This window comes from Nymphaea colorata, chromosome 12 (genome assembly GCF_008831285.2).
Source record: "Nymphaea colorata isolate Beijing-Zhang1983 chromosome 12, ASM883128v2, whole genome shotgun sequence".
NCBI classification, from domain to species: Eukaryota; Viridiplantae; Streptophyta; class Magnoliopsida; order Nymphaeales; family Nymphaeaceae; genus Nymphaea; species Nymphaea colorata.
In genome coordinates this window covers 5,151,559-5,177,111 of record NC_045149.1, presented here as the reverse complement: position 1 = coordinate 5,177,111, position 25,553 = coordinate 5,151,559, and the positions used below count along the sequence as shown (strand labels likewise).

Genomic DNA, 25,553 nt, shown 5'->3' with positions numbered 1-25,553 from the left:
GTAAAATACAAAAGAAGAAAAATACCTTGGATAAATAATAGTGGTCGTTAGATTCTGGCCACAACAAAAAAGGGCAAATAAAAATCAGCAAGGGGTCAAGTTTAATAGCAACTAATGTGGATGAAGTGAATATACTTAAATTGAATGTGGCATGTGGACTGTAGCTATTGAGCAGTCTCTACATATTGTAAAATATGTGAGAGACTCCCGTGACAAGTTATTTGACTGCATGCACATATTACAATATTATAGTGATTATGTTTCTCTATATATTAGACTCTAGATTTGAGCCTTTACCTTAGAGGGTTATGGATTTATCTAGTTTGTTGTTCTACTACGAATGCTAAGTCTTTTATTGTTTGCCTTTTTTAGGTTTTGACGGGTTTGAGGTAGCAGGTTGATTAGATGACTCTGCTCACATCCTACTGAAGAGACTTTGAGTATATAGTAGTGCCGACGCGTCACGTTTTGTCTCATTGATGTCTTGTTTTTGTTTAGACATTGATGTTTTGGTTTTGGGGCATTTTTGTCGTGTCTGTCATTGATAAATGTGAAGTCATTTTGTATGAATTGAATTTGCGATTTGTCTCAGTGTCATTTTGATTTGCATAGCTTATTTTTAATTGTTGTGTCGTCGCACCTCAACTCGTTTTGTTGAAAAAAAAAAATTGGGGGTAAAAGGTTCGAGGTGTGACAGGAAGTGTCAATTGGAATGGACCACCTCTTGGAAAAGACAAGCTAGTGTTAGATCCTAAATATGTGCAAACACCCATTTTTTTTTCAATTCCCCAATGCTTATGGCAGTCAGTGCATTTAGGTGGAATGCAATCAAGGGGAATATATTTGTTTTCAAAAAAGTTTTTGAACTCTTTTTTGAGAGGGTTCCAACTCCTTTCAAAGTTGTTTTGAAAATTGAGGCTAGCTGAATGGGCATCAATTGGTTCATTTTTATTATTTTCTCTGGTGATTTCTCTCTCTCAAAGTTACTTAATGGAGTTTTGTATTTTTTTCTCTCTCATCCGATGTGGGTGAAGTGGAGAATCTACTCTGAGAAACCTGATCCGAAGTTAAATTTGACTAAGTCAGACTCATACTTAGGGAAACTGAATCAGCCAAACCAACCTTGGATCATTCGATTCAATAGCCGAGTCGATTAAACTGACTATGAATTTCACTAAACCGATAAATGAATTCTCTCTGAATTGGCCTTGGAACAAGTCCTAGATCATTTGAATCGGTCTCAGAATTGGTCATATTAGTCCCAAAACTAGTTTAACTAGCCTTAGAACTGGTATAACGCACTGGTCCTTGAACCAGTTGAACCAGTTCATCGTGACTGAATCCATCAAGTCAGATTAGACTATGCATGTTGGTGTAAGCAGTTGAGATATATTGTTCACATTTACCCTTCACGAGAGCAGAAAATAGCAATGATGGTGGTGCCAACGAAATGGAGGATCCTTCTTCAGAAAACTCTTAGCAGACACAGTCTGCCGTGTCTGCCATGCTATGGTTTCTCCTTACTTAATGTTCATAGTCATAGATCTGCTTTTTTCCTAAGCAACCCTTCACTTGACACTTATGGCTGGGAGCCATAAGAAACAAGTTTTAATTTTGTATTCCTGGCCACCAAAACTCTCTTCAAAGTTGTTCTTTCTGTTCAGGTTGGTGGCTATTTTTTTTTCTTGACCCCCTAAAAGAGTAGTCTACAATAGGAGTGGTTACCTGTACAGAACCCATAAGAGGATGAGTAGAACCCTTACTGTATTTGGTCTCAATACTCCTACCTTGATACATAGTAGATAGACGACCATGTTTATTCCAGCAACGATCCTCTAAGTATCCTATCTTCCCACAACCCTGCGAGCATATTGCATCGAAAAAAAATGAGTTGTGGTTCCTACGCAAGGAGCAAGGAGAAGGTGAATTGCAAGCCAACATACAGAAATAGAACAACTAGATGCAGGGAGGAAAAAAAAAACCCGACATTAAAGTCCCGTTTATTTATGTACAACTTTAGTGTTGTTAAAATGTTAAAAATCCGGGGCATTCATATGGAATATGTTACTTTTGTGCTTGTCTTCTCCTGCCCTAGGAGAAAAAGACTCCGAGGTTCGTTCGCCCCTGGTGTCCAGCCGGTGTTCCTCTGGTGGCCGGCCGGTTGGCCGGCGTAGTGGGACGGTTCGGAAATGGAAGCAGATGCACAGATGATCTGTAGTGTTATGGAAGAAGGAGGAGATGGTGTCGTGCAACCAGCTGCGCTGAACAAAGAGGCGTCTGCACCTAAGGGGCCCTCTTGGGCGTCCATCATTGAAGGGGAAAAGTTCCATGATGAAGAATATCTGAATGAAGTTGAAATCCGAGAGGTGGACAACAATAAGGTGTTGTTCATCCCCAAATCACCGCACGAGCAGCTCAAAGCCCCTTTCCGATTTACAGCTATTGCAACACTTTCAGGTGGTCGCTCCAGCAACAGGTTAGACTATGGTTTTCTGTTTTCTTCCCTTCGTGCTCTGTGGGTTGGGCTCTGCCTGATCAAGTTTTCGTCCGTAGGTAAAGGATTGTTCTTGGTAAGGGCCTCAAATGAGGCTGATTTGCAAATGATTCTTACTCCTGGTCACTGGAAAGTTGGGGGCAGGTTCTGGTTGCTAATTGATGGAGACCTGGCATGCCGTTGAAACTGGAATCATCTAGTAGAGTCTACATTTGGGTGCGCCTTCCTGATTTGCCGCCTGAGCTTTGGAGGAATAGTATATTTCATAGGCTAGCCAGAATGATGGGAGCGACGTTCGTCGAAGCCGATGCTTTCACAAAGGAGGTTGCTAGTCTGGGTTTTGCGCGTGTGCTCCTCGAGGTTCACTAGGTTTTCATCTAGTGAATGAAGTCAGAGTCTCGTTTGAAGAAGGGGTCGCCCTGGTGCAAAGTATTGAGTATGAGTCAAAGGTGAGATACTGTCGTAAATGTGGTGCGACATCCCACTTCACCTTTGCTTGTGATGATTTGAAGCAGTCCCCCAGTACATATACTGTTGATGTAGAAGGTGGGAAGGCTTGGATGGCTGTTAAAAGCCCCAAACGCCGTTCTTTTTCCCTGAACAAATCGGCTGGTCCAGCTAATCAAGCGAACAGATTTTTAGCACTTCATAGTGTGCCTGAGAGGGAGGAGGGTGTTAATGTTGAGGAGGGAGGGACTAGCTCTGCTCCTATCCCTGAGAGCACGAGGAGAAAATCAATGCAAGCCAATGAGGTCTGTTCGGAAGTCGTGGGACATAACAGGGTTTGTAGTAAAGAGGCGAATCCTGCCATAACAAAAGGGCCGACTAGTGCAAGTATCCTTCAAGGCCAGCAGAGTGCCGTTTCTATGGCTATTGATGAGACACATGATCTCTCAATCGATGTTTTGGTGTCTCATCGGAAAGCTCCAATGGAGAAGAAACGCCAGTTGAAAAGCAAATCTACCAGCTCATTTAAAAAGAGACCCAACAGCCACGCACAGTCAGAGAAGCTCCTCGCTGATCTATATGCCTCTTGCTCTGACGCAAGCTTGATCCTTCCTCAGTCCACAGATCACTCTAGCTTCAGTGCCACTGAAGCCAGGGCCTCCCCAGCTTCTGAAGATCTGGGTGATAAGGATATGAGTTTACCTATATACAAAGAAGAGAAGAAAATCCAATTGAATGCTAAGGATAACAACCCTACCAACGGAAAGCTGGCGGGGTGTAGTAGGGAGAGTAGCGCTCTTGCTGGGATGCAATGAGGTTCCTTGCTTGGAACGCTCGCGGGCTGGCCGGTAAGACTGCCCAGCGTGACCTCCAGTTAATTTTTCAGCTTGCTCACCCAGATATTGCAGTTCTCATTGACACTAAATTGAATGAGATTGTTTTGACAAAACTCAGTTTGAAGTTTAGCAGATACCTCTCTGTTTCCAACATACATCTTAATGGCCAATGGGCCCAGATTTGGCTTTTGTGGGATGCTGACAAGATGCAAGTCCAGACTTCTAAAATGCATGCTCATTGGATTTCTATGGAGATGAAGCACCTAAGTTCTGGCATAATTTTCTCTGTTTTAGGGGTGTACCTCAATCCGGATTTCTGTATCCGTAGGTTCCAATATGATGAGCTCAATGTGGAGCTTTCTAGCTTATGTAAGCCCAACGTATGCTTAGGCGACTTCAATTCGGTGAGGGACATATCACAGAAAACTGGAAGACCCCCAGCTCTTTGGCCTTGCATTCTTTTCAATAATTTTATTGCCTCCAACCAATTTGTGGAAATTCATGACCCCGACACTAAGTTCTCTTGGTCTAACAAGAGAGAGGGGCCTGCTAATGTGCAAAGTTTGATTGATCACTGCTTTGTCTTCCATGACTGGTGGGACTGCCGGGAATGGAATTTCAGTCTTCGGATTCTTCCTCACACTTCTTATGACCATAATCCTATTGTTATGGCAGCTGAGAGAAACCATATCTTCACATGTGGCAAATCGGTCTTCCGTTACTTCAATTACTGGGAACAATTTCCTCAATGCACCAAACTTATTGCAGATTGTTGGCCCCATCATGTTGCTGGCTGCCCCATGGTTAGGTTTGTTTCTAAACTTCAACTTGTTAGAGATAAGCTTCGGGAGTGGTCTAAGCAAGACCCCAATGATCTGGTCAGAATTATTAAGAGACTCAGAGTGCAGGTAGGAGTGGCCCAAAACCTTATGGATAGGGGCGATTTGTCTGCATTCTCTCATGAGATTAAGCTTCGCCTCACTCTCATTAAGCTCATCAAGATGGATGAGGAGCGGCTGAGGCAAAAGGCTCGTGTGAGGTGGATGAGGGAGGGTGATTCTAATTCAAAATTTTTCCATGCTATGGCTAAAGGCAGACAACGGAGAAACCATATCCGCACTATCATGGATGGAGAGAGGGTTATCTCTGACATGGATGAAATTTTTGCGTCCTGCACCACTTATTTCAAAGACCTGTTGACTGACAATGCGGGTTCGGGGCTCCTTCCTTGAAATGACTGTATAGGTCTGAGGGTGACTACATAAGAAAATGAGCTTTTAGTGAGTCCTATTTGCGATGGGGAAATACATTGGGCAGTATTAAGGGCGACAACTGCTGGACCAGACGGTTTCAACAATCACTTTTATCAATCATACTGGTCCATCATTGGGCCCGATGTGAGCCTCGCAGTTAAGGAGTTTTTCCGGTCCGGGCGCATGGTTAAAGGGATCAACAAAACACACATCGTTCTTCTTCCCAAAGAAGAGGGTGCTTGCACTATGGACAAGTTTCGGCCTATATCACTTTGCAATAGCATTCTTAAATTCCTCACTCGTATTATGGTTTTACGCATGAGACCCATACTGAGTCGCATTCTTCATCGGAATCAAGTGGCTTTTTTTATGGGACGCAGCATCCAGGACAGTTTTTTACTCAGTCAAGAGGTGGTTCATTTACTTGCTCACAGTAAGTCTAAAGATGCGTGCGTTAAGATCGACCTTAGTAAGGCATATGACAGAGTGAATTGGCAGTTCCTGAAGAACAACCTTAAACTGCTAGGTTTTTGCTCCAACTGGACTAAGCATATTATGACTGTTGTTTCTACTTTGTCCTCTGCACTTCTCATTAACAGTAAGGAAGGATCATGGTTCTTCACGGCGAGGGGGTTGCGGCAAGGAGACCCCCTGTCCCCCTATCTGTTCATCGTTACGATGGAAATTCTTAATCGTAGCATGTTGGCTTATCTGCATTTGGGTAAGATTCGTGGCCGAAAGGTTAGCGCTCTTAGCTCTGTTCATTCCTCCTTCTATGCTGATGATGTCCTTGTTTTCATTGAAGGCAGGAAAAAATTCTTTCTAGGCCTTAAAGATTGTTTCCTTGAGTTTAAGGCTTGTTCGGGACTCAAAGTTAATCTCAACAAAACCTTTGTGTATTTCTTTAATCTTTCTGATTTCGAGTGCAACCGACTATGTGCTATCACAGGCTGGAAAAGAGATTTTTTGCCAGTTATGCATCTGGGTCTGACTCTTCAATACCAGGCCATCACAGAGAGCCCATGTCAGCACATAGTGATGAAAGTTAATCAGAAATTGGCAGGCTGGAAGCAGAAGCTGCTTTCTTATGCCGAAAGACTCTGCCTGGTTAAACATGTTCTGACATCTATCCCTAGCTATTGGATGATGGTCTTGTGGATTCCTCTGTCCACGTGCCACCAAATTGAAAAGTTGTGTTCAGGTTTCATTTGGGGGGATGATCTGGGGGTCAAAGGGGCACACCTTATTAGTTGGAATGCTCTTTGTAAACCAAAGGTGGAGGGTGGAGTAGGGCTTCGACGTATGGTGGATATCAATAGGGCTAATTTCTATTTTCTCAGGGTCAAAGCTATCACGCAGGACTCACTCTGGGTCGATCTCGTCAGGGCCAAGTATCTAACCAAAAAGAGTATGTGGCAGTACAAACTCAGTGGAAGTGAATCTAGCTTATGGAAGCGGGTGATCAAATGTTGGCAGTTAATTGAATCTCAAGTTCATTGGAGAGTCAACAATGGCTTTAGAGTCAAATTTTGGCATAACCGGTGGAATGGTGTCATCATCTCCAATATGATTTCACCTACTAGTTGGACACTAATTCAAGATACCATGAATTGCACTATTAAGGAGTTGTTTGCTGATCGGGCAACCTATGTTCACATGTTCCTTGAATCTATGAGCATTCCCATTCACCTCCGCATGCTTGAGGATAGCCGACAGGATACACTTGAATGGGTGGACTGCAGTGCCTGGCCATTTGGACAAGCTGCGAGATAGTAGTCCCACTTAGCAGTGGAGGAATGCCATTTGGAATGTTAGAGCCCCTTCCCGTGCTGCATGGATGACCAACCTGGCAGTTGAAGGTCGCCTTCATGTTGATGCTAGAGCTCAGAAGTATGGACTCTACCTTGCCTCCAGATGTTATAATTGGGCTCAAAAAGATATCAACCATGTCTTCCTCCATTGCAAAGAAGCTAAAAGCCTGTGGGAGTTAGTTAGAAGTTCAAGCAAAGTAATTTCCATCCACTAACGATTAAAGACACTCTCGTATGGTGCGTCTCTCGCAAATTTAAAAATAAAGTCTTCTTCAAGTGCTGGAAGAATCTACTGCACATAATCATTTGGCACATTTGGAAATGGTGCAATAACTGCAAGCATGGGGAAAAGCTGCTATGAACTATAGTCGTAAGGCGCTATGGAGCTACTGCAGCGACTTTATGATCTCTAGAGATTGGAAGCAAGGTGATAGACAAGCTATCCAAACGTGGTTACATGTTGGGCTCCCTTGGGGAGGTTAGAGGTGGGAACTTCCCATAATATTCACATTACAGTTTGCCCAAACAAAGATAGCAGGGATGTGGCTGCTCTAGTTAGGGAGAGTAGTGGACGCTATATCTTTGGTATCGCCTGTTGGAGTGATGCAGCCAGAGCCACTGATGAAGTTTGGGTTCTTCAGCAAAGTCTTCTAGTTGTCCAGGAAAATGATAGGAATGTGGGCAACATCAAAGTCATTTGCAATAATGGGTTTTTCATCAGTTGCTGCTGCAAGTGCTTCATAGATGAGTCATTACAGCAGATTTTGTGTGGCGTTGCAAGTCGACTGTGTAACAATCTGGTTTTCATTAGAGATGTCCCTGCTCCCGAGGTGTTTCATATTCTTAAAAGAGGTGATAGTGCCACTATTTGCAAGGTATGGCATCAGCCGTCTCTAGACTGGAGGCCATACAAGGATATTTTGTAAATGGTTAGGATCTCTTAGATCCCATTTTTGTTGTAGATACTCTCCCATTTTTTGTCAATAAATTCCGGGGGCAACCCCCTAGCATCAGTTCTCTGGATATATGGAATCGTTAAAATGTTTATTATCTGATCGAGTATTTATTTAAAACTGAATTTCTATCTGAATTTAATCAGACATTATCTTTTAAACATTTATATTTAGTAATTGCATGTTTTTTTTCTTAATCATATCCAACTTATTTATAACAATTCGATCGGATTTCAGAAGTGCACACCCACGCGGTTGCAGGAAGCCTGCGTCGCTTCGATCAAGGCAAAATTCCATCGTGAGGTGTGCGCCTCGTAACCCCTTTAACGCCTCACGTCCCGTCTAAAAGCCAAAAGGAGGATTTTTGCCTTTTTTTTTTCGTGTTTCTTTAAACAAATTACTAAAATCGGTGGGAATCGGGCAGAATCGGCCAATTCGATCCCGAGAGACCTAAAAAATGGGGCGAATTTCACCCGAATCGCTCAACTGGAGGCAACTGCCTTGAATCGTCCGATTTTGCCTAAAAACCTACAAAGAACTCACACCGTTAGGGGCTTCCCGCATCGCATTTTTGAGTCTTCACAGTTCGTCGTCTGACTAGTCGTCTTCCACCTTGGCAACCGCAGCTTAGAATCGCCTCGGCGTCCAGTTTATTGGCATCCACAAGTGCCCCTCTTGGTGATCGGTTCATACATAAGATGCCTGTGCTATATTTCATTTGAGACTGGCGAAGGCTCCCATTGATGACTTCAATGAAATCGAATCCACTTGCCATTAGAGAGAGGACCGTGAACAGGGATCTCAACATGGACGCTCCTAGCACATTCTGTAGGTCGTATTCTTTCTCTTTTTGTTAAAATTGGGCAGGATTTCTAAAGCCTCCATCGCCGAAAGAGGATATCGACAGATCAAGCTGGTATTCGTTACCCACACCGCTCGTTTGATGATATATCTAAGAGAGAACTTGCATCTTGGGATGTTAGGATTTCTAGGTTTGCTCACAACAACAAGAGCTCTATAACGGAGATGGAGTTCATTTTTTTTAATGAGTATTGGTAGGGAGAGGTCTAATTTGCACCTCTGTGCACATGGGGTCCTCTACTGTAGGTTTATACGATCACGGTCTTTTTGAGCTTTTATCATATTTTCTTTCTAAATGCTTTTACATTATTTTTTATTTTTTCTGACTTTTTTGTCATTCTTTTCATTTTAAATTAAAATTATATCCTTTAATTAGTCCGATTTACACCAGATTCTGGTCTCGATTCGATTCACTGATTCACCGAATCGTTAGGTTTTCCGATTCGATTCAGACACGGACTTTGATAACGTTGCTTTGAACACCATTTCCTCGCACCCCACACGCCTCGGAGCGCTCAGAAAAACGCTTCCTCCAGGACCAATGCGATACCGAATGCGTGGATAACCCACGAAATTCTATCTTTCCCGAAAACTCTTCAGGGCTAGGTCGTCTCTGATGTTTACTCCCCACGTCTCTCTCTCCCACTCCTCTCTCTCGCTCTTTCGCGAGCCTTTGGTGTTATTTATCTATTTTCCTTTTTCAGTTGGAGACCTTGTTTCGTGTTGCTGTGTGATGAGCTAGTTTTTTTATGGGCTAGGTCATTGATCTGAATGTATTGCTTTGATGTCCAGAAGTTAGTGTCCTGCAAGTTATATAGCTATTTTGTTTGCGTCATTGAACTTCCGCGCTCATGTTTTTGAGCCTTTATATATTTAAACCTGTTTGGTGTAGGCTCTGTTGAAAGTTCATGGCTAGTACGAATGGTCTTTCATTTTGAGGCACTCTTGCTTAAAACTTGCATACGGATAACCAATTGGAAGGGTAATTCATTTGCGATTGTCAACCATCCAACGGTTCAGATTGTGATATTTGAATAGGGGCTCTTCTTAGGTTTCGTATGGAATATTTCACCATTGCTGCAAGTTTCTTCTGAACTTTTTCATTTTCTTGGTGGGTCATAGAATTTAGATCTCCTTAGATCAAATAAAGTTTCGTCTTCAGCAATTATAAGGCTGTACCTTAGTGATGTCTTAATGGTTTATGAATTTGTAAGTTATTGAATTAATTACTTCAGACCATCAGCTTGCCCTATGGATACTGGATAGTATCCAATTAATGCAGTCGGTAATCAGCTTTTTTCACCGAGCAACTTGTTTGGTGCCCAGTCGTTTGGCATATAGCCTCTAATTCTTCTGTCAGTTGGTCGAAGTTGAATTTATTTATCCTGCATTATGAAGTCTATCTTCAGGATCAGCCTGAAGGTCATTTCACGTTACTGGTCAATAACTGTACTCTTATAGATGCATTCATGTATGTTTCTGAGCGAATTGAAGTAAAAAAAATAGAATAAGGTTAAACATTATATTTTTAAGTTAACTTATTAACAGCACATAATGAACCATGCATATTATTGCTTCTGTCAATGTAAGGGTATGCATAGAACTGTCGAACTGTCGAAATATTCCAAGTGTTGCACATAATGAACCAAACGTAGCTTAATGGAGGATTTGGTTCATCTTTGTATTAAGTGCTATTGAATTACACGTCAAAGGTATTATAAGTTAGGTCGATTTGGCAAGAGTTTTTTGTGCATAAATGGTATTGCTAGGACACGCTGATTTGGGGCTGACCCAAAATTTGTCTGAGTTGGTTTAATATGATTTCGTGATTGTGGATACAACTTCTTTCATCATGCATTCTGAGTACCACTTGATGACACAATTGAACTACACGTAGAAGGTATTGCTAGGATAGGTGGATTTGACACATATTTATTACTAGGACAGGTCGATTTGGGGATGCCCCACATTTGTTTGAGTTGCTTTTAATATGGTTTTGTGATTGTAGATTTAGCTTGTTTTATCTTGCATTGTGAATATAACTTGATTGTGGCTTGTATGTGCATGCGTATAATTATCTTGCATTGTGAATATAACTTGATTGTGGCTTGTATGTGCATGCGTATAAGAACATGTGTTTTTATGTTGTTTTTTACTTATATACTTGTAAATTTGCAATGCTATTTTTTTTTTCAATTTTTCCATTTTTATGATATTGTATAATTTAACACCACTTTAATGCCTCGAGGCTTATGCCTTATCATGATAGGTTAAGCGCCTTCTTTTACCTCATCACATTTACTGGCATTGATACACACCCTTCTCTCTCTCTCTCTCTCTTTTCATTTGTGACTTCCAGCCAATTTCGGCAAATTTGATGATGAATAAGGTGCGCAGTCATGCAACTGTTTTGTGCGCTCTACCAGATTTTGGCAATCTATGAGTGTAAACCACAAAGATCAATGGACTTGCCTTCCTCCGGTGACAATCTCTCTCTCTCTCTCTCTCTCTCTCACACACACACACACACACACACACACACATAGTTGGGGCCACTTTAAGTAAAGTGGCTGTGTTGGATTTTCAGCATTGTCCAATTTGTGCTTGCATAGAACATGGACCAATTCATTGTGTGATCACCATTGGTCAAATAACTGACAAAAGGGCATTTTTCCAATGAGAACTTTTAGTTGATCGTTTTTTCAAGAAAATAATTATTAGGTATCTAGAATGACTTAGTTTGGTATCAATACCACAATTCCAAATGTCATGTTTCTTACGAATATGAGATCATAAATAAAAATGACTGCCAAAGGAAACATAAGAAAACTCTCAAAGGAAAACATGTAAATATAAAAGCATGATATAGTACCTTGATGGTGTGCATTCTATTTAATTATTGCCTAAAAATATTGATGTTGATGAATAAAAAAGAAAATAAAAGATGAAAGGGAATTAAATTTTACATTTTTCTTTTACCTATACTTTTTTGCTAGGAACCCATTGTTTTTTTGTGTTTTTATGTTCCTTTTCATGCTTGGGTATATAAGAAACTGTATGTTGTGGACTTTTCTTTGTCTTTAATACTTTGTGACTAATGCACATGATTTTTTTATGATTGGAATTGTCTATACCATGGTACCTTGAATCTGGGGTTCTTCATACTGATAAACTGGTAAATATGAAGGTTGATTTTCAACTCATGTGAAGAAGTCATAATTCTTATAAGATTGTTGGCTGTTGTTTGCTTTTCCTTTTTTATTTTTTCGTTTAACTATTGCTTGCTTGAATAGCATACAGATTAACAACTTATTGCACTGCTGAACTTAACCAATTCTGTTCATGGCACTAAGCTTTTGAGTAGAAATTCACATGGTTACAAGCTTTTGCTATAAAACACTGTTCCTCTGGAATGCAAATTGAATTTGCTGAGTGTGGCCATGTTCTATGCTAACAAACCAGAGGTTCAGTCATAAACTGTTGATTTGCTGGGGAAATTTCTTACTGTTAATGCTTGAGATCATGTTGCTTGCAATTATTGGGTAATGTGTCTCTCAGATGGCACACATAATTGAGTCTATTGTTTATTATTAGGCCATGCTGCACCAAATGATAAATAAATGTTGTTTATTTGTCTTTTTGCACTTCTTTTTTATTTGTTTCAACTTGTCTCATAAATATTATGTATTGTAATTATACTGTCATGTAGCTTTCACCTCAACGTGTTCTTCCTGCACCTTGCATCATAAAAGTTTGAATGCCTAGCCTCACCTCAGTGCATTCAAAAACTTATGCTAATTACAGTTTATTTTATAAATTTAATTTATAAATTTAAATAAATTGACCAAAGTAAGTTTTGAATAGACACATTGCACGGTTATCATTTTGAAAACTACATTAAAAAAACTGATTTCGAAAATATAATTTAGCGAAAAATTGTACAATCAGACTGAATAGAGACCTTTTTTGCAGTTGCAAATCTTTTTGATACTTTGGAAATAAACTTAGCTTTGATTATACGAAAGGACAATCAAGTTTCATAGGTTTCCCTTTAAGTGCCTATTTTTCTGATAAATGTACTCTTGTCCAAGCAGTCAAATTTGAGATGATAACGAAGTAATTTTTTAAGACAATAAAAATGATTTTTTTATCTTTTAAAAAGTTAAGCATTTTGTTATTAGGTATATATTTTTTATTGTATATAGTTTTTTGAAAATTTTATAAAAATTCATGTATGTTTTGATGGGTATAACTAAAGCATAATCAGGTTTGAGTATGTTATACTTAACTGCCTAAATTATGTACAACAGAGATGATTAAGTGAAAGAAATTCTAACTTAACTTGTTTTTGTTATACAGCCAGACTCTTTGTGTATTTTTATAAACATGCCATTTCCTTCAACTGAAATAATTACCTGATAACTTCAATAACAAAAGATTCACCTGCTCCTGAATTTATGGGACACGAGTGACGACAGAAGACTGGCGTTTGTCTGAGCAATAACAGCCTTCCTCTTAATAGTTTCAATTACTAGATATTCGTATGGTTTATGTCTTTCGGTATTTGTTAATTTCATGCTTCTTTTTTGCTGTGAATTTGCCTTGGAAAATCTTTAGAAATGTGAGAAAGCTATTGCCTTTTTCAAAGTCGGTCACTAATTATAATACCTTCACCACAGGCCTTAAGTTTGCACCAACCTTCATTGGTGAATGCTTTTGACTGGCACCTCTTGAATATTTGCTTCAGGAGAAAGAAAGAAAAAAGAGAAGTATGAGTACTTTGACCTTTCCTTCTTCACCAGTCCACATCCAAGGCAAAAGATCACCTGTTTCAGTACTCGGCCTCTGCAGAAACAGCTCTGTTGTAGACAGCATAACCACCCCTCCCAGCAAGCCTCTGGATGAGTTTAGCAAGTTGGTGTCTGGTTTCCACAAAGTTAAGGGTGTGCATGGTTCTCACAGAGGCAGTGGGAGCCACGGCTTTGTGATAAGGTGTGATAGTTCTATAGAGAGAGATGATTCTTTTTATATGAACAGGTGTGTGGAGCTGGCCAGAAAGGCACTTGGGTTCACTAGTCCAAATCCAATGGTTGGCTGTGTTATTGTAAAGGATGGGGAGGTTGTGGGCGAGGGGTTCCATCCAAAGGCCGGCCAGCCTCATGCCGAGGTAATACTTGTTTTTTATGCATGTTTATTCTAGCTCCCTCTCTCTCTCTCTCTTTCCTCAACCCTTCAGAGTCTGAGAATGGGACTGCATATTGATTTACTTATTTTGCCCAAAAGTTGGAGAAGGGGAGACCTTGAGCTATGCTCTATAATGCCTTTTCCAAAATTAAAACATTAACATCATACAATCTCTAACTGTAATTTTGGGTGTTTAAGCCTCCCTTTGTTGCGAAATTTGATTAATCTATGCTTCCAAATTTTCTATTCCTCTCCATTTGTGAATTTTTATAGTTCCATGAAGACTTTTGCTGATTCACTAATACTTGTTCTAGAAAAAGTATGAAGCCTTGTCTTTAATCTCCACTTGTTCATTTATTTAGCTTTTTTCAGTTCTTCTTTTCCTATTCTAAATTTATATCTCAGAAGGATCTTCATCAACAATTTAAATTTCATTACAATCTCTAGTAATACCATGTTTTTCTTCTTCGAGCCATTGACAGTTGACATGCAAGCATATGGTTGCCAACACCAATCTAGGTATGAAATGGCATTCACGGGGGAACCACTTTTGGTTGTAGCTTCTTGTTGGATTTTTAGAGGTGAAATTTTGCAAGCAGTTTTACTTGTCAAAATAGGGTTTAGTCAGCCTGACTAGTTGACTGGACAAACTAGTATCTAGTTAGCAGACCAGTCCCTACCAACTTGTCATTAGGGCCCATTCTGGGGACTAGTTGACCGACTATTTGCTAGTACTTTCTGTTCATTTTGTCGGATATGACAAGCCTTAGAAAGTTAACTTTCTGTTGTAATCTAGAAAGCACATCACTTATGCAAATTTGTTGTCTTTTTTTTCTTTCTGAAAAATAGAAATCTATTATAAGGTAAAAACATGCCATCTTTATATTAGTCTGGACTCCCTCTCTCTCTCTCGGTAACATGTAATAGTTGTAAAGTGCATAACATCAGACAAAATAGTTGATTAAGGAATGTAAGAAATTGCAGTTCTTATTTCTTTTAATTTAAAAAATATAAAAAGGTTAGAGAAATTAGGACAATAAAAAATCCTTCCTATTTAAAAAATCAAGAATAGGCATGTCTTATATGAACAATGTAGCAAACTAAGTCACACAGACTCTTCTATTTAATGCCGCACCCGAGTTAACGTGACTCGGGTGCGGGTGCGGACACGGGTGCGGCTCCGACTCGCACCCGAGCCTAGTCAACGCGAGTCAGATGCGGTCAGCTGCACCAGACTATATTCGTCTAATTCCGGCACGCACCTGACTAGCGTCAAATTGGAGTCGGGCGCGGTCAACCCGCGTCTGGTCTAAATGTGTCCCATTTTTTGGTTTTTTTTTTTTAAATTTGTTAAAAGATAAACGAACAGGGGTTTTGGGCTTCAATTCTTTTCAGTCGAAGCCCTAATAGTTGCTACCTTTGCCCATGGACACGGGTGCGCCTTCGACTTGCACTCGAGCCCAGTCAACACGAGTCAGATACAGTCAGCCGCACCAGACTATATTCGTCCAATTCCGACGCTTACCCGACCCACGTCAAACTGGAGTCAGGCGGTGTCAACCCGCGTCCGGTCTAAATGTGTCCCAGATAAACGAAAAGGGGGTTTGGGCTTCAATTCTTTTCAGTCGAAGCCCTAACCGTTGCTACCTTTGTCTGTGCCCTGCTATGCAGTGTGCTTCTCCTTCCGGTGATCTTCCACAAGAGGCGGCTATCTTCAACCTTTTTTCGGTGACGAGAGGCATTGATTTAGCCACTCTCCAACGACAAGGTCACGAGAGGCATTGCTGCGTTGAGACTCCACCATCGCCATCTCCTACAGCGACGAGAGCCGCTCTGTCTCCATTCTCCACCCAAATATGTCGTAAAACAAACAGATTGAAGCTGAAGGCTTTGAACCCACCATAGCCCAACCACATTGCCCGGTTCCAGCGTGCGGAATCGCTTCATCTGTTCATTTTCTTGCCGTGCCTTGTGTGTTTGTCTTTCATCGCATCTCTTAGTTTTAAGTCAATTTTTATTGCTGTTTGATACTTTCATATCATGCCATCGTGGTCTACAACCTATATGCCTAAACAGTATACGGTTCTCAACTTTTCATGTTTTGTACTTTTGTAGTTTGGTTGACCGCGGTATACACTGCTGAGTACTGGACTGCAATTGCTATTATTGCAGTATACATTTTAGCATTTTATTTTAGATGCTTGTTCAGTTGTTCTTGAATCTACTATAAAAGTTTCAAAGTTCAACTAACAAATATATATATTGTCAGTCGTGTACATATGCAGCTGTGCATACACACTTTGCAACTGATACAGTGATATATTGTCATGTTATAAACTTATAATATATAATATAAGCTTTTTTATATATGCATTATGCAGCCGACCAACTGTGGTTAGTGTTGTTTTTTTGAAGTTTTAATTTCAAATTTTCAATTTCTGCTTCTATGATTCTATCATCTTTTCATGTTTTATGTTAGATTGTTAGTATGTCATATTACTAAATTACTATATATAATATTTTATATATGTGGTTCTGATATTTTCCTATGCAATACAATTATGCAAGTATGTTATATACACTAATAACTAAATTGTAATAATAATATATACATGCTTATGCTGTTATATATATAATAAATTAATAATAATAATAATAATAAAATACCCTCGCTGCACCGCCGCATAAATTTTTTGAGATGTGCTGCTTTGGCACCCACACCTGCACCCGCACCCCACTCTTATGTGACATAGGCAGCAAAGTAACAATTATCAGTTTCACATCTATGATCCATCAATTTAATTGAAAGTTCTAAACATCAATAAATAAACTTGTAATTGTAGAGAACGTGAACTTCAAATCATCATTCATTGTCATCATCATCTCCTTTTTCATTGTCTCCTTCAAACGTACATCATCCACAACCTCTAGAGGCTCCTCGTCTTCATTTTCTTGCACTCTTCCAATGTTAATCCATTCTATATATTCCTCTTGAAATATAACACCGTTTCTTCTTTAACCACACATTTTACATTCAAATGCTTCAAGGTTACAAGATCAACTTGCACTTTATATCTTTCTTATTGCTGTTTTCTTCATTTGCCTAAACAAGTATATTATTACTTTGTGTGCCATTATATCTTATTCTTTTATAGTTGAGTGAATCTGTTTTATATATCAACTGGGGGACTACCTTGTGGAATTGTAGAAGCTCTTTCATTTGTATGGACAAAGGAAAGTTACAATCTTACATGCGTGAGAGAGAGAGAAAGAGAGAGAGAGAGAGAACACCAGTCACAAATATCATTACAAATATCATTAATGCATTTTAAACAGCAAGATTTTTTTGGCAAACCTGAAAATCTTGGGGAAAATTCAGCAATTTTTTAGAAAAGGAAAAACCTAGAAAATTAGGAAAAAGTAAAATAAATGAAAACTCACAAAAAAGACATAAAAAATGATTAGATAAAAAGACAAAAATGATGTTTTAGCAACGATAGAAATGAAGATAAATAATTTAATTTATTTTTTAAACTCTAAAGTAAAAATAATGAAAAAATGTGATAAGAACGGAGGGAAATGAAAAAAAAGTGAAAAATTTGTGACTACGTAAAAAAGTAAAGAATAAATTCTTAATTACTATTCTATAGTTAATGTCAAATTCTTTCATTAGTTTGAAATAGTCACAAATAACGTCTCGGAGTTTTAAACGGCGATGTTTTTCTCGGGTATAATACGGCAAGCTAGAAAAAAAAAGGGGAAAAAAAAGGAAAAATGTGGTAAATTTTTAAAATTTAAAAAAACTAAAAATGGTGGAAAAATAAAATAAGTGAGAAACTAATAACACAAACATCAAAAGATAAGTAAATTTGCAACAAATAAAAAATAGTAAATTAAAAAAATCTGTTTGGCATAAAAAATGAAAAAAGTGAAAAAAAGTGAAAGAACGTGAAAAAACGTGTTTTTTTCGTTTTTAACTTTTTTTCAAAAAAACACTTTTTTTTTAAAATTTTAAACGGCCATATAATTTATCACGTTTTTTCGAGTTTTTTTCTAAAAAAAAAAACGTGTTTTCTGTGACTAACTTTGAAATAACGAGTTTGGTCATTTTAACCCTTAGTTCATTTATATGTTTTATTGATTTTATTTTAATTAACCAAGACGAACCAGTCCTTTTTGGGGCCATTTTGATGATAGATGGTAAGACTTGGTTATAGAAAGGCAACTTTTGTCCATAAACCAGACTGGTTTTAATTTTGTTTGCATGCTAAACTATGTTCTGCAAAAAAAAAAAAAAAAATTAAGAAAATAAGAAAGTAAATAGAAACTGTTTCCAACTGCTAACACAGTAAAAATGATGCAGCCGAAGTCGCCCATGGTAGTTTTTAGCCATCAAATCTCTGATCAACATGTAACCTACAAAATGTTAAAAGTAAAAAACATATGATTGGAAAATTTCCAGTCATTTTTTGGGTGATAGCTGTCTGATAAAATGGCTGCAGTTGTATGGGGCCAACCAACTAGACAACAGTTTTGCCCGCACCTAGCCAGATGACAAAAGAGTTTCTGCATCATGAGTAATGATAGTGGGGAAGTGTAGGAAAGGGTGGGGGTTGAAAAGATTGAATGTCCCACTTTTTTAAACCAGCTTTTCTTTCCACTATTAGTTAAATAGACAAACAATCATATTTGGCTTTAGAAACTTGGGTTCACACGAAAACCTTGTTTTAGGTTCCAATTGGCACTCTTTAAAGCATTCTCACAAATATCATTCTTGGAAAAATATCAACGATGTTTTTCTTGGGTATTTTTCAGCAAAGTTATTCTTCTCTAGAAATTCTTGGGAAAATGTCAACAATTTAAAAAAAATCATAAAAACATATCAAACCTTAAAAGATTCTAAAAACTAAAAAATATATTAAGATCTTGGAAAAAATTGCAAAAAAATCATGAGATTTTTGTTTTGGTGAGATTCAAAAGCTCATGATGTTTTCCTTTTCTTTGTTTTGTTTGATTGGGATTCTGGAAAATCTCGTGATATTTGTGACACTGACCAGTCTTTATTTGATTATCAACGTTTGGATGTGATAGCAAAATCTCTTAAACCTCCATGCGACCTCTCCATTTTCAGCGCAATAACTATCAAAGCACTTTTGGCAACAACTATCAAAGCACTTGTGTTTTGCATAGAAAGAATTTATTAGTAAAATTTGTCAAAATTGGAAGTCAGATAAAAGTTGGTTAAGGCCTTAAGGAAATACTTGGATGACACTCAGAACCAGGTGAAAACCTGTTTTGAATGTCAAACTAGGTTTCTATAGAAAAATCTAAACCAGGTTTACCTTGACTAAATGGTTTTGAGAAAGCTGGGGAACTTAGAGCCTTCATCTTTTTCACCTTGCTCTTTCCCTAAACTGTTGCTAGCGATTTGGAAGCTTGTTTCACCAATTACCAACAAAAATGACACAGAAAAATTTTCAGCTATGGATCTTTTCTTTTATGATATTCTCAAGCATATACGGACCTTAACCTGGGCTTTAACACAAACAGAATAGGAACCCAACAGTCCCATGACATTCTAAACATAACTCACTTTCTACAACCAGGTCTTGCCTCTCTGTGAACATAATGGCCCCTAAAAAGCTGGACTAGTATAATCTTGGCTGCACTGTACTAGTCCAGCCATTTTTTCACCACTTATCAACAGAAAATGACTCGGGAAAACTTTCAGCTACACATTTTTTCTTTTTATGATTTGCTCAAGCATATACTGACCGGAAAATTGGTGGCTGGAAAATGTTTACTATATATATATATATATATATATATATGTATATGTATATATATATATATATTTTACATTTCTTTCATTCTTTTAAACATAGTTTTGCTTCCAAACAAAATGAAAACCAGGTGTATTTTATCAGGAAAACCTGGCTCCCTTTAACAGAAACAATAGATTGGAGCGGAACTATCCAGTGACGTTCAGATAGTATGTGCTCCCTCATGCATGTTCTCCAACCGTTGGCATCTCAGCTGCTGTGGGCCATCCAATTGGATGACCCACATTTTAATATGAAAGAAAAAGACAAGGGACGTGTTGGCCTCCCCCTTCCTCAAAAGGGGCCTGATGCCTCTCGACCTTTTTTCTTTTAATATAAATAATGTAGGTTGTTTGATTCCAACATGCCATCCGCTAGAGAATGAGTTTGAGGAAGCAGGTTCTCTCTCTATCTCGCTATATATATATATATATATATATATATATATATATATATATGTTAACAATCTTCTTGTTTCTTTAAAAGAAAAATTAGGAGGAACATATATACATTGCTATTAAAACCATACCAAGTTACAAAATTTACCACTACCTAATTATTGATATTTTAAATAGGATGACGATGAAGGAAACATTCCAAATCTAGATCAAGTTTTCTATTTTAGTTGTCTATATATGATAAAAGGAAATTTTGGTAGTGGTAAATTTTGTAACTTGGTATGGTTTTAATAGCAATGTATATATGTTCCTCCTAATTTTTCTTTTAAAGAAACAAGAAGATTGTTAACATATATATATATATATATATATATATATATATATATATATATATATATAGCGAGATAGAGAGAGAACCTGCTTCCTCAAACTCATTCTCTAGCGGATGGCATGTTGGAATCAAACAACCTACATTATTTATATTAAAAGAAAAAAGGTCAAGAGAGGCATCAGGCCCCTTTTGAGGAAGGGGGAGGCCAACACGTCCCTTGTCTTTTTTCTTTCATATTTAGTTGTCTATATATGATAAAAGGAAATTTTGTTGCTTTGTGAAATAATTTTTAAATTTACTGTTTTTTTTTTCCTTTGACAACAAAACCTCATTACTTAAGTTCCTCCTGTTTGTTTCCAATAGAAATCATTGAAGATATTGGTCGCTCTAGCATAATTTCCATGTAGAACTCTCTCTCATATTTCTACCTACTATATATTTCATCTATTTCCTCTCCATTGATATCAAGGTTCTCTCTTGCACACACATACACACGCTTGTGTACACATGCCTTTTATCTGCCTTCTACAGTCATATTTGCTTTTCATCCTTGGTATCAATTTATGTCACACAGACTCTTCAAAAAAAATGGCTCGACAGACACCCTTACCACATCCAGTTCTTATCTTTTTCAGTTTTTCCCGTCTATTTTTTATTCTCTCTCTCTCCCTCTCTTTCCCTTCCTCTCTTTCCCTTCTATTTTTTCCTTTCTTTATCTCTTTCTTCTTTCCCTTCAGTTTTTCCCCCTTTCTTTATCTCTTTCTTCTTTCCCTTCAGTTTCCCCCCCTTTCTCTTTCTTTGTTAGTGGTACAAGTCATGGGTTCTTTCTCTCTCTCTCTCTCTCTTTTTCTTTCCTGTCCTTTGAAAAGGACTACACCTAGTCATCCTTTTAAAGGACGACCTGGTGGCTGGTGGTCCTTTCAAAAGGAAGACAAGTCTTGTGGCCCTGAAGACAGTAGTGCCTAGTCTACCAATATTTAAAGTTCACTTTATGCAACATAAAATTCTAAAAACTACTAAAATGGCTTATTTATAAAATTTGATTTTCATCAAAAAACATATAAATGTATAAAATTATTAATTATATATATTAAAAATATTTCAAAAAAGGGTCGCCAGCCTTTAAAATTTTGGAATAGACTAGCCTTCCCATAAACCTTTATTACAGTATTAAAAGTAGAAAAAAAATTTGTGTGGATATATATGTGTGTGTGTGTGTGTTCCTGCATCCCTGCATCCAAGTTTTTTGGGATGTGGTGCACAGACACCCACACCGGCACCAACACCCACACCTTTCATCCATGTGACATAGGTATCAATATTGCTCCATATCCCAAAATGATACAAAACCCATACTTTTTCTTTTTCATTATTAGTCAATTTACAATATTTTAAATTCATAAACTCAAAATGTAGGGCAGCACAGGTTGATACATAACAATATATATCAGTCCAGTCGGCCAAATACACAACTATGGCGAGCTAACCGGTACAGTGCCAATACTATTACTTATAACTTTGCTTTTCATCACTCTCTCTCTCTCTCTCATGAAAATAAACAAAATGGCTTTTCATTAAAAAGTCCCCATTTTGGTGCGTTTAAAGGTGCAGCAAGTCTTCAAAGTTGAACCCAGGCTATCAGATGTACTATGTACACAAAATTTTTGGTAGGTCACTTTCGTTTACAGGTTTATTTGTTGAATCTGGAAACTTAAGTACATTATCCATATCTCTCATTCCTATACTAGCATTCAAATTAAAAATCTCCATCTTAATCTTCTAACTTTGAAACTTATTCTACAATTTCCTTGGGGTGACTGTGGTGTTAGAGGAGTGGCCCAGTGGGCAACCTTATATATAGTCGGTCCCTATTTCAGTTTCTTTTATAGGTCTACACTTCTTGAGATGTGTACTTTTTAGATTAAAAAGATACTACAGATAAACAATCTACTGTGTTCAGTGTTGTTGACCTATATACCTCATGCATGAGATCATTTCTATTATATGGCAGGGTCTAGGTAAGGCCAAGGCTTCATATTTGGAACTTCTTTGGATTGTGGCATCTCCAGCACATTGTCCCTAGTCTCTCATTCCATATCTTGTCTCCTTCCCACTTAAACCTGAAATGAAGATGTGTCCTTTAATGGAAAGATCCTTAGTGTCACTGAATTCATGGAGTAGACAAGTCCATTTGATCCTTGGATTCCTTCCACCTTGTTCCTTCTCACAAAAGATGCAGTGAAAAGATCAAATAACTTGATACATTTTTTTTAAATGCTGAAGTATTTGATATAGTGCTAAACATTTTCCAGGTCTTTGCATTAAGAGCAGCTGGATCCTTAGCTAACCAAGCTACAGCATATGTCAGCTTGGAGCCCTGTAATCATTATGGGAGAACCCCTCCATGCACTGAGGCTCTTATACAAGCTAATATTAAGCGTGTTGTTGTGGGAATGGTGGATCCAAATCCAATTGTTGCATCCAAGGGAGTGGAAAAGCTCAGAAAATCTGGAATTGATGTAACAGTTGGCGTGCAGGAAGAACTCTGCCAGAAACTCAATGAAGCTTACATACATCGGATGCGTACTGGAAAACCTTTTGTTACTTTGAGGTATATTTCATAAGTAGACAGATGATTCTGCTAAGCATACTTATTCATGACAATGATGGATGATCTCGCTTGAAAGAGCATAGTGGCTTCCATATAGCCACTCTTTTGCCATCATGCTTGAGTTGGGAGATGATTTTTTCTTATTTCTTGAAGCAGATCATAGGAGTTTTTTGACTTTGTTCTATTTAGAAGGATAACCATATTGTCTGTCTGAGGGCTTGTTTGGACAGAAGATTGGTTCCGAATTCTCTCCAACTTGTGGATGAGAGCTCAGAAAGAGTAACAATATGTGGTACTTGACGGTTCTTCTAGGGACTTCACTTCCTGTGGTTGAGCACATTTTGACATCCTATTTCTATTCATGTTGGTATTTGAATAACTATGTGCAAAGTTGAGCTTCATGAAGAATCTGTCATCCAGAACGTTGAAATAGTTTTCTTGCCTGAAAATATGCTATAGTAGCTTATTTATTTCTAGCTAGATTCATTGGCGGGTAAAGATTTCTTGGTGTCACAATAAAAGGTAGACATAGACTTTAGGAAGTTTTCAATTAAATAACAATCCTTCGTACTGCATAGACATTAGGACAGTTGATGGAAAGTAGAAAGCTTGAGTCAAATTCCCACGGTGACAGATATATAAACAAACGAAATTCCTGGGGAGCTGTTCTTTTATCTATTGATAATGACTGTTCACTATTTCTAGCAGCTTGATCCTTTCCCTGGAAGAACCAACATAGGATTGGCTTTCAGTTTTTTATTCCGAACAAACAGTCTTTGTATTCCATTAGTAATGAGAAATTCCAAAGCATCTACTAACAGAGCACTTGTGCTTAACACTGAGAAGATAACCTTCTTGTCCCTCGTATTTACTTATGATGTACCTTTCCTGTTAGTGATGAAAGCTGTATTAGTGACTAAAGTTGTTCGGTGCATGTTGACCATTTGGTAGGACTTTTATTTGTTTCATATGCACGAAAATATAGGGTGCTTTTATAGGCACATGTCTTTCCTGTACTTTCAGTGCATGAAAACTCATCTTTAAGTGCCACTCTTAAATGCAGGTACTCCCTGTCATTCAATGGTGTACTTCTTAATGAGATTGGCGAAGGAACAGCTGATGTTGGTGGGTACTTCTCCCAATTACTTCAGCAACACGATGGTGTTATAATTTCTGGGCTTGATTTAACCAACAATGCACTTCTTCTGTCTCGTGAAATTGGAGCTAATCAACCAGTCCAAATCATTATAGCAAAATCTCTAGAACGGCCATTGAACCTCTCCATTTTCAGAAACGCAACTACCAAAGCACTTGTTTTCGCAGAGAAAAATGCATTTTCTGGTGAAGAAATTCAAATGGCACTAAAAAATCAATCAATTGAAATTGTTACTCATGATCAGATTAATATGGATGTAGTATTGGAACAGTGTTCAAAACTTGGCCTATGCAGTGTTCTAGTGGATATGAGAGGAAATGATATTGCTCAAAGTGAGATTATTAAACAAGCCATGAAGGATGCAATGATTAACAAAGTGGTCATGGAAATTCTGCCAGTTTGGTGTAATGCGAGTCCAGGTTCCGTAGATATAGCTAGAGATCTGAAATTGAAGGACCTGCAAACAAGACTCTCAAAAAATAGCGTCATTGTGGAAGGATATGTTTCTTAGTGCTTTATGTGCTAGTTTGCCTGTCGGCCCTTGTTAAGAGAGGGCTAAAATAACTTGTGCATTACAAGTCGGTATTCAGGAAACACTCCAAAAAGGAAAGGTGAGATACAAATAAAAAAGTTCCATGAGAAGTTATGAAACGTGGCGGTACCAAGATTTACACAACAGAGTGGGAAGGTAATGCATTTGTCTACTTGTGTAATCAAGTTTCGAACCTTTGCAAGTTGTTTGTGGTCTTTCATGTTATTGGCCGATGTGAAGCAGCCCGTATTCATCTAGTGAAACTGATGAATTCTTATTAGAACGGTCTTATGTATCTTTCATTGGCTAACCGGTAAAATGCTGAATGCATACTAGTCTCTCATGCAACATTGCGAATTCGAATTAGCCTGCTTCATCATTTTTGTCTTGCATAAACTACATACCATTCTGGTAAAAAAGGAAACGTCTTACTCCTCGTGGGAGCTCCTCACACCACGAGGTTCGTAAAATTCTCTACTTAAAAGTGTGCACGTTCAGCGAGGCCCACTTTCCTGATGCAGAAGGGCTTCTGGGTGAGAAAGGTATAAACTTGCAATTGCATGTTGGCTATACTATGGTACCTAGGAAACTACAGTTTCCATCACTGGAAGAAAAAGAAAAATCTGCGTGCACATGGAAGAGGGCGGTCTGCAAATTTGTTATATGAGGCCTTAATAAATAAACCTGCCCCTCATGATATTTAACTTGAAGAAAATTACATTCATCGAGTGGACCAGGTGTTTTTGTTACTGTAGACAAAACTACAAGTAGATGAAGCTTGACCGACACATTGAAAAGGACACCCGCAGATTTACAATCCTGGTGGAGAAGAGCTGGAGATACGAATGGTAAACCTTGCATTAT

General features: G+C 38.2%; 3 protein-coding genes across 11 annotated transcripts; all 3 read left to right on the top strand.

Annotated features, from left to right (window-relative positions):
* Window positions 1-1,990: 1,990 nt before the first annotated feature.
* LOC126410632 (uncharacterized) lies at window positions 1,991-3,776 on the top strand. The gene is made up of 2 exons (XM_050080987.1): window positions 1,991-2,476; window positions 2,554-3,776. The coding sequence occupies exon 2, from the start codon at window positions 3,055-3,057 to the stop codon at window positions 3,754-3,756; it is 702 nt and encodes a 233-aa protein (XP_049936944.1). The 5' UTR covers window positions 1,991-2,476; window positions 2,554-3,054; the 3' UTR covers window positions 3,757-3,776.
* A 255-nt stretch (window positions 3,777-4,031) lies between these two features.
* Window positions 4,032-6,803, top strand: LOC116265845 (uncharacterized). The gene is made up of 2 exons (XM_031646797.2): window positions 4,032-4,989; window positions 5,095-6,803. Exons 1-2 carry the CDS (start codon window positions 4,032-4,034, stop codon window positions 6,801-6,803), a joined length of 2,667 nt encoding a protein of 888 aa, XP_031502657.2.
* A 2,335-nt stretch (window positions 6,804-9,138) lies between these two features.
* On the top strand, window positions 9,139-25,055 carry LOC116265662 (riboflavin biosynthesis protein PYRD, chloroplastic). Of its 9 annotated transcripts, none has more exons than XM_031646435.2 (5): window positions 9,139-9,261; window positions 11,015-11,136; window positions 13,403-13,822; window positions 22,703-23,001; window positions 24,065-25,055. In XM_031646435.2, exons 2-5 carry the CDS (start codon window positions 11,095-11,097, stop codon window positions 24,666-24,668), a joined length of 1,365 nt encoding a protein of 454 aa, XP_031502295.1. In that variant the 5' UTR covers window positions 9,139-9,261; window positions 11,015-11,094; the 3' UTR covers window positions 24,669-25,055. The 9 variants fall into 9 exon arrangements, with proteins under 9 accessions (XP_031502295.1, XP_031502302.1, XP_031502297.1 ...); XM_031646437.2 differs by having other exon boundaries at window positions 9,147-9,286; XM_031646440.2 differs by having other exon boundaries at window positions 9,243-9,261; window positions 13,335-13,822.
* The last annotated feature ends 498 nt before the right edge of the window (window positions 25,056-25,553 follow it).